Source organism: Clytia hemisphaerica, unplaced genomic scaffold, assembly GCF_902728285.1.
Source record: "Clytia hemisphaerica strain Z4C2 unplaced genomic scaffold, Clytia hemisphaerica genome assembly, whole genome shotgun sequence".
Lineage (NCBI taxonomy): Eukaryota > Metazoa > Cnidaria > Hydrozoa > Leptothecata > Clytiidae > Clytia > Clytia hemisphaerica.
In genome coordinates this window covers 238097-247416 of record NW_027104558.1, presented here as the reverse complement: position 1 = coordinate 247416, position 9320 = coordinate 238097, and the positions used below count along the sequence as shown (strand labels likewise).

General features: G+C 36.0%; 1 protein-coding gene across 1 annotated transcript; it reads right to left on the bottom strand.

The window, feature by feature from the left end:
• Positions 1 to 5667: 5667 nt before the first annotated feature.
• On the bottom strand, positions 5668 to 8544 carry LOC136822986 (uncharacterized). Its single transcript, XM_067079294.1, has 4 exons — positions 8328 to 8544; positions 7960 to 8096; positions 7292 to 7512; positions 5668 to 6097 (listed from the first exon to the last, which is right to left on the bottom strand). The coding sequence occupies exons 1-4, from the start codon at positions 8537 to 8539 to the stop codon at positions 5852 to 5854; spliced, it is 816 nt and encodes a 271-aa protein (XP_066935395.1). The 5' UTR covers positions 8540 to 8544; the 3' UTR covers positions 5668 to 5851.
• Positions 8545 to 9320: the final 776 nt, after the last annotated feature.

Below are 9320 nucleotides of genomic sequence, written 5' to 3'. Positions count from 1 at the left end.
TTGGTGACTTCAAGATTCTTGGCACCAAGATATTGAAATTTATAACATTGAACTTTTAAAGACTTTTACATCAGGAGAAACTGATGAATGACAATTGGTGACTTCAAGACTCTTAGCACCAAGATATCGAAATTCATAATATGGAACTTTTAAAGACTTGGAGGACTTGATATACGACAATTGGTGACTTCAAGATTCTTAGCACTAAGATATTGAAATTTGTAACATTGAACTTTCAAAGATTTTTATATTTGGAGAATGTTATAAATGGAAAATGGCGACTTCAAACTTCAAGATACTTGGCACCAAAAATTTTTATTATCACGGAATCTAAGCACCAAAACCTTCTTTAACACAATTGAAAAGCTTTCCTATGAAAGTTATTATCATTTGAATTAACATTTCAAAATTCATTAATCACTATGTAGATGTGAATACAGGGTAGATTTCTACGTTTACTATCTATTTAACGGACGGTATCAAGAAGAACCTCTACGTGATATGAATTGAGACGATTCCAAATGGATTGTATTATTTATAATTTGACCCATATTGAGTATTTCTACCCTTAAGTCGGGAATAGGGAGTTTATGTATCTGTGCTTTTACAGCGATGGAGACGGTTAGCTTCTGATTTGTCTTTATCTGGCACCCGATGTAGAAATTTTCTTCCGACACGCTAAAGCTCTGAAGGTCGGGAAAATTATCAACATCTGGAAGAAATACATTACGGAATTTCGCCTGACCGCGTAATTTTTTAGAAAAATGGGCCCGAGTGCAATTTGGACAGGGAAGGTGTCATGGCCGACAAAATTTGGGTCAGAAAAAACTTCAAAAGGTTTCACGAAATAAATTCAAATACAAAACTTTTTGGAGAAGGAATCATGCAAAATATTATCATTCTTTTCACAAGGAGGGCATGTAGAAATACTCAAATAAGTATTTTTCCTTCTTTAAACTGATCACAGAAGCAAAAACAACAATAGTATAACATTGTACACAAAAAAGCCTGAAAGAAGAGAAAAGTCATAATCAGCATCTATAATAACACTCAAAGAAAAACTAAAGCTATAGAAAATGAATACTAACCCTCAATGAACACTTTTATGAAGTTTAATAAAGATTTTATCCAAAAAACTTCAGTTCTGGAACACTGAAGTCGGTTTGTCGGTTGTCGGCCGGTGGACAACAGTTATATTTGGAGGACGGTCTAAGATAGATAACAACATGAAAGTTACTGATAAAAGCCTAAGCCCATAAGAACATACCTGCTTTAGTTTCTTTGGTCTTTGAATGGTATAAAATTTGAGAAAGTGCAGAAAAAATCAGCCATCAAAACAAACAAAAACAAAAGTTAGGATTATCAACTTTTCTGTGGTAGAAACACATTTTTTGGGTTGGTGCACATACAGAAATTACACTGGATACTAAAACTAATATTCAGGGAGTGATAAGTACAGTTAAACTATAAAAAATCCATCAAAAGAAACCAAAAACAACCATAACAGCACACATTTTTAGAAAATTACATCAGCCATGTTGTTTGTAATTTTTGCCGACATACTCATGACGTGGTAACTAACGACAGTGATTTGACGGTCTTTTTGAGGCGCCAGATCTCAAAAAAACAATTTTTGAGCGTTCAGCACGGCCCCGAAAATGAGGGCTAAACTTATGTCGGCACATCAATGGATGACTACTATTTCTCTCCGATGGTATATTGGCCCGCTCCTTTAGAGCTTTAGCGTGGGCGGCCGCCAATACGCCATCGGAATATCAGATAAGATTTGTCTAAATCCTGTCGGACTGAGGACGACGGTAAGTTACCGTCCTCGATTTTGCCGGTCTAAACTGCAGGTTATTCCGAATCGTTTCAGTCACTCCGCCGGCCTCAGATCCTAAAAAGTACAAACACATAAACACACTAATGCTGAAACTTTGGGTGCGTTCTTATAACGACATTCTCATTTTATTTTTTAAGCTCAGATTGATTTTTGACTTTTCAGACTCTTATAAAGTAAACTCTTTCTAATTCGAACCTTTACTATTCGAATCTTTCTGTAATTCGAATTAAAACATTAATCCCCTCAGTTGAGGAGTGGTATAAATTACTCCCTTTAATTCGAATCTTTCTCTAATTTGAAGATAAATTTTGGTCCCTTGAAGATCGGATTAGAGAGAGTTAACTATATTAACACAATTAGAGCCTAGTCTATCGATCACAACAATCTATATGCTCAATGTTTTTTGTTCGATTCACAGTAACACTACCGAGTTTATGTATCGGAGGATATCGAGGGCGACGGTAAGTGAAATCGATACAAAACAAAGTCGATAGTTGATGTACGCCTCTATATCGCCTTTGCTCACCTAAACAGACGACGGTATCTTTGTGTTTTTACCGTCGTCGAGCAAAGTGGACGGTGATTTCGGTCCTATGTCAGCTTTGCTTTATACCGTCCCCCTCGATTTATCTCCAATACATAAACTCGCTACTGAGACTGAGGGGGGGCTAGTTACTTGGGCAAAATGGGTGTCGGTTATGTGAAAGCCATAAGGTTCCCTTATTTCAACCCTCGAAAGTCTCTCTTTAAGGGGCACAAAAAACGATTAATTAAGAAAAAGAATTAAGTCTCTGTTCCAAAATTACGAAAATAAAAAATCGAGTCCCTCAGGTTCGCAAAAACGTTGAAATTCAATCTCAAATGGTCGATTTTAGACGGCTCGGACATACCTGTCACCTCGCAAACCTAGTAATCCCCTCCCCAGAAACACAAAATAAATAGAGTTATTGTTTTTTATGAAAAAATAATATTTCCGTAGTTTACGACTGTTAATAATTATTTTCAGTAAACTATTTATAAGACAAATAAATGCACAGAATAAATCCTTTGAGTTTCTTTTCTACAAAGGACACGTTCTCTTAAAGGTTTTATTTTTACATAAGTGTTCCCATTTCAAATCAGACACATATTTTATATCAGGACAGAGTCTCCCTATTGTTATATTATACTGATATAAGCATATTTCTGACCAATCTTGCTCCACATTCATGTCAATCCAATGTGTAAAAGCTTGTGACTTAAAATTGATGAATAAGCAAACGCTATCACTCTTATTTAAAAACAAAACCATTAAGCTTGGATGATCTTAGGTTGCACTCTTAAACCAGGAGGGGAGGGATCAGTCAGTTAAAATGGGGTAAGGAAATTTGGAAATTTTAATAAACGGGGGGACCTAATTGCCGGGGGGGTTGGAAATTGTACTTCTGAAAACCCAAAAAAAGCTAAATATAGGCTAAAATCAGGCTTTTTGGAGCAAAATAAGGGTAATTCTTTTTGCCATCTAAAAATATTCTTATGAATTAATAAAAATTAACAAGCGGGGGAGGGGGCGTTTATTTGGCACCTATAAGTAGATAGAAAGTCAGCGGCCTAAGTCAGAGCTTAGTTTAAATTTGGTTTTTGACAGGGCCCAAATTTTAAAAAGTCGGACTGACAGTAATCCCAGGCTCTTCAGGGGTACAAAAACCTAAAGTCTGTCCAGATATAAATGGCACTGTAACTTTTGATAGTCAAATATAACTATGGAAATTTTTTTTGCTTGTTTTAGAGAATCAAAAGCGCTATATTTGATTATATTTTTGGTTGAAAAATTCGCAATTCTTAGCGGTTAAATTTGCGATTGCAAAAATTGAGCTTTTTTTTTTCTTATGCTATAACTTTCATTTTTACACCAGTGGTAGTTCAACCTTAGATTAAGAAGTTTGTTAAATTTCAAGGCAAACAGAAAACTCCTTCGGAAGATATGGGACCCGAAATACCCCTTGGTAGCACTTTTCTGTGAAATATCAAATCTCCAACTTATTACTAAAAAACGGGGGTAGTGATATGATTGATAAAACAGTTTTTCGATTATAACACATTTTACGATCGTTTTAATGACCTCATAGCCATACTGTGTTTAGTGTTTTGGGAATTAACAAAGTTCTTTAATTATAATGACTTAAAAATAACAAAGGTAATATAAGTTCATGCTTATCTTTTCAATAAAAACAATTATACTGTGATTTCACTTCGTTTCGAAATAATCAATGGTCGTGTTCACACTACAGACCTTCCTTAATAAAAATGTAGTTAGGAGAATCTTTTGTTGACTACAATACAGAACGTGCATTTAACAAAGAGTCGAACGCGTAGTATTGTAATTTTTAATCGATCTTCCTTAATTAAGAGTCGTAAGCTCTATTGTCTTAAGGGTAGGGTAGAGGCTTCCCTTAAAACAAAAGATTTTATTAAGGAAGCATAAACAAAGAATGCGTGCAGTGAACAAAAAGTTTTACGATTTCAAAAACGAATGAACTGAGGAAAAAATTAGAAATAGTGCAAACGGTGTTGTTGATGTGTAAGATGAATGCAGTTATTGAGTAAAACCATTAGAACAAATATGTTTGCGGATTTCAAGTGATGTATGGATACCAATATCAACCAATCACTGGTGAAATCGAAACTCTCAATAAAAAATCAACCAATGAAAAGCCTTAAGCAAAATCAATTACCGTGTTATAAATAGATCTCGTGAACCTACAAAGAACTGTAATAAACCAGTGTATTCATCCATCATAAATCTCTTTGTTTAACTTTGATAGATTTAATTAAGTAAACTTTCCAGTGTGAACGCGCCCAATGATACCAATAATACCAATGCACCAACACTTAACTTTTTCCAACTTTTAATTGCACTGTTCAAAAAGATAACGTAACCCCCGTTTTTTAGCAATAAGTTGGAGATTTGATATTTCACAGAAAAGTGCTACCAAGAGGTATTTCGGGTCCCATATCTTCCGAAGGACTTTTCTGTTTGCCTTGAAATCCCGGGGGGGGGCAGTAGGTTTACCAACTGACGGTATGTGCGGCGAAAGAATTGGCTTTTAGAATCGCACCCTTACAGTGCAGAAAAAAATCGGTGAAATTCATACCCTTACAGTGCATTTTTTCAAATTTTAAACTCTTTTAGAGCAAAAAAAATCAACATTTTCGAGCAAAATTTCCCAGATTTGCTGAAATTTCCACCCTTACAGTGCATTTATCAAAAGTCCACCCTTACAGTGCATTTCTGATATTTTGAAAAACATACCCTTAACCACCGCACATACCCGTCGGTCAATTTGCCTGACTGCCCCTCCCCCCCAACAAACTTCTTAATCTAAGGTTGAACTACCATTGGTGTAAAAATGAAAGTTATAGCATAAGTAGAAAAAATGCTCAATTTTTGCAATAGCAAATTTAACCGCTAAAAATCGCGAATTTTTCAACAAAAAATACATTCAAATATAGCGCTTTTAATTCTCTAAAACAAGCAAAAACAATTTCCATAATTATATTTGACTATCAAAAGTTACAGGCATTCTTGTTTCCACTGCCAATTATATATGGACAGACTTTAATTGAAACAGTCGGATTTTTGCTGAGGAAAAAATAGATCTTGAGAGTCGGAGCTTAGTTAGCGAGCACCTCACCGAGAACTGGGATTTATCGACTTCCACTTTGAGGATTTTTGAAAAATAGAAGCCTTTCAAGCGTTTTGAGTGACGTCTAAGTGCCGGTCTCCACTTGTGCGCGCTGCGATCACACTTTTTTGCTTCAATCCTTTTTGCTTGGGAAAAAGATTACGTCATAAAAATGTAGCGTGCGCTCGAAAAAAAAGTTGAACACATTTCAACTTTTTTCAACCGTTACGTCAGATCGCGCCAATGGAGTTGCTTCATTATTCTTTTGACCAATAGCGTGGAAGCTTTGCTCGAAAAAGTGCGATTGAAGGGCGCGCAAGTGGAGACCGGCCTTAAGTAGATTTTAGTTTAAATTTTGAAATATGTAAGATCTCAATTGTGCTCTTGCGGGCTCACTCCAAGGATGTGATGTATAGACTTTGACATTCTTGAATTCGTTGGCACCCTCATTTTTGAATGGGGGGAACATATCAACGCCATTGACTTTGACGCTAAAGTAGTAATCACCCGAGATGAGTTTTTGTTCCACGATAACTGTCGAATCTGTATTCATGGTAAGATCTTCATCATCGTCTCTGCACTCGTTGACCTTTAAAAAGATGAAGAAATTTAGAATTCAAAAAATTGTTATATACATTCCAAGTATATCTAGAACAGTAGCGTAGACAGGAGGTACGCAAAATTTGTGTAGGAGAGGAGATTTTTATGACACTGTAATTATCTTTTCATAATATGAAATGATAATTGCTGTGTCATAAAAATTGCTCTCCTACACAAATTTTGCGCCCCCTTGTATAGGCTACTGTAGAAAGCTATGATTCCCGGCTATGATTATACGTTAAGGGTATATTTAATAAGATTGAAGGCAAAATTTTACTTTAACCTCTTAGAACACAAAACTCGGACACTTTCAATTTTTCATTCTCAAGGAAATATGCTAGTTCAGGAAAAAACTACCGCATAATTGTAATCTTAAGAAGAACTGTTTACTGCAAAATTTTCATTTTCATGTAACTAGCCTATACTTTAGGCGTACAAACTTTCGCGAGCAGAAACTTTCGCGAGGCCGAAAAATCGCAAAATTCACGACATTTACTTTCGCGAATTTAACGGAAAAATATTTTTCGCGAGCATAAACTTTCGCCAATCAAGACGTAAAATTGAGAATTTTCACATGAAAAAATGGCTTGGAGGGACAAATACTTCTTGGATTGTCTTGAAACATTTGTCCTTTGACTTATTAGTCTTTTAGCAGGCAAAAAAGTACCATAAAAGTTACATTTTATTCAAAGTTTGAAGTTTTACAGATTTTCTATTTTTTCAAGAATTTTTCGCGAGCATAAACTTTCGCGAATGGCCCTACCTAGAATTTTTAAATACATTTACTTTCGCGAAAAGGGCCAAAATTCGCGAAAATCGCGAAAGTTTCTGCTCGCGAAAGTTTGTACGCCTAAAGTACTAGACGTCACCCACGTTTTTTCTACGCAATTAACATTCCGGATTGAATGGTTTTTAGTGACATACTCGCTATCATGTAACATGCTTACGCGATAGTTGTTACGAGATAAAATCATTCTGTTCAAACTGACAACAATTTTGTCCCGTTTATTTTATATTCGCTTATTTTAAACTGTGTCCGATTTACTGCCATTCGAGAATCTTACTGATGCAGGGGGTAAATAAAACTCCTGTACATATCTATAGGCTTCTGCTCGAACTCTAGCGAAAAGAGTTTCTTATATATGTAAAGGAAGTATATCTACAGATTCAGACTATTACATACCTTGCCATTGATAGCCGAACAAACATGAAGTTTAGTAGAATCTGGTCTGAAGGAGACTAAAGGAACACGATCACCATATTTGGAATTGCTCTCCCCGATAGTTGCTTGCATGATGTTTGTATACCAGGGCTTATAGATTCCAGTGGGTTTGATGACCAATGTAAAACGCCATTGTTTTGATAAGCAAGGGATTGTTTCTAACAAAAAGCCTTTGGAGAGTCCTATGGGATGAAACGAAGACTTTGATACTTTAAATTTCGTGTCTTTCGTGGATTTGAGTGTCATCCAAATTAAGTCCCAATAGAAATTTGAAAAGGTCTTATCCGTAAAATTTCTTTGAATTGAATACTAAAAATTGTCATAAGATCACTTTTAACATTACCACCATCATAGGACCTTAGGATCTGAGGATCCAAAAGCTTGGGAGTGGTCCCACTCACTAGGCTGAGAATATAGTACTGGAAGCCACTGTACCCCTCCCAAATCGAAATATTTGATTAGATAAAGAAGAAAGCCTGAAAATGTCATTCTCGTCGGAACTTTTAATTCTACAAAATCCTATAATACCCAGAATTTCAACATATTCTGACCATGATTGTAGCCTTTCGAGCATATACACCATTGGGGAATAAGTCTTTCATCTGAGCCTAAAGAAATCTCAAACTTACCACTGAAAACTTCATAATTTTCTATGATGGCGTTCGGTCGACCACGTGGTGATCCCGCCCATACGTTCACATCTTTGAAAGGGTGTTCATAAGTTACGTAATGCCATTCCGTAAGTAGGATGTCGTTAACGTAAACCCTGTTTGAAGTATTAAAAAGATAAGAACATTTTTGATGACGTCAGCTAAAAATGCAAACAAAATTTTGCTAACGATTTTAGAGCCCTAAATGGACCTCTGGATCTAGCTGTTATTGATCTCGAAAACTTAGGGTAAACTGTTAGGTTTTGAAGACTTGCCCTAAGTCACCCGAGATTAAATAGAAAATCGGTGGAAAATTCGGAATGGCGGCCAAATGCTAAATTCTGTACCTGTAGACTCGTCCAGCTGATGCGGACTTTGGATGGTTGATAACTTCAATATCAGAAAACTTATCCCTTGGCAAATGTCTCTTGACGCAAACCAATGTGTGTGGATTTTGATAGTTTTGGTGAGTCCTTGTACAAATTTGTAATTCGTAACTTTTGGACAAGAAATGCATACGGACGCCTGTTATGACTTCAACAGAATTGACATTCGTCATGTGGAATAAACTGGTTTCTGGTGATAGAGAAATACAGTGAAGTTATATACACTGAAGAAGATACAAACTAGCGACTAACCATGACAATCTGTAATAAAAACCCAATATACATTTTGGAAGAAATTGATAAAAAAAGTTGAAAAAAAAAGGAATGCACAAGACACAAAAGGAAGTGATAAGCTGAAGACCGAAGTCTGAGATCAGGTGCGGAACCTTGAGTAAGCATCTCCTGCCACTCTAGAGTCGCCCGTCAACTTAACAAGAAGAAAGAAATTAAAACATAGGCACAGTCTGACCATACAGTTAAGTACAGCAGAAAAGGAAAGGTTGAAAAGTCGGCCTAGAACCCAGTTTGGTAAGAAAGAAAGTAAGAAGAAGAAGAAGAAGAGCATAGGCCTTCCCTAAAGGGAATAGGCCTCCTGAAAATAGTCAAGAGAATCACAGCGCAAACACATCCTAAAAAAAATTATCAGAAAATTGTCATATATAAGAAAATACTAGAAGAAATAAAAGTCTAGCTATATATTCAAATTATTAATGAGATTTCTCCATTGAAATCTATCAGAAGCAAGAACATGCCAACATGACTTATCAACGTTACATTTTTTGAAAGTTTTGAACAAAGATCGACCAAACGTATAGCGAGGGGCCCCTTTAGGGCGCTTCGAGCGGACCCAGCAAGAAATCATTTTTCTTGGTAAACGAAACCAGGGCATTCGAATTACGTGGCCAGCCCATGCCATTTGACGTTGACAGAGATAGCTATCAATCGAATTCAAAC

Excerpts from the sequence above, each read along its gene's own strand:
- LOC136822986 (XM_067079294.1), bottom strand. The coding sequence starts at position 8,539 with ATGACGAATGTCAATTCTGTTGAAGTCATAACAGGCGTCCGTATGCAT. Across the intron at positions 8,097-8,327 it reads TCAGCTGGACGAGTCTACAG|GGTTTACGTTAACGACATCC; the intron begins GTACAGAATTTA and ends TACTTCAAACAG. Across the intron at positions 7,513-7,959 it reads AAATTATGAAGTTTTCAGTG|GACTCTCCAAAGGCTTTTTG; the intron begins GTAAGTTTGAGA and ends TTCATCCCATAG.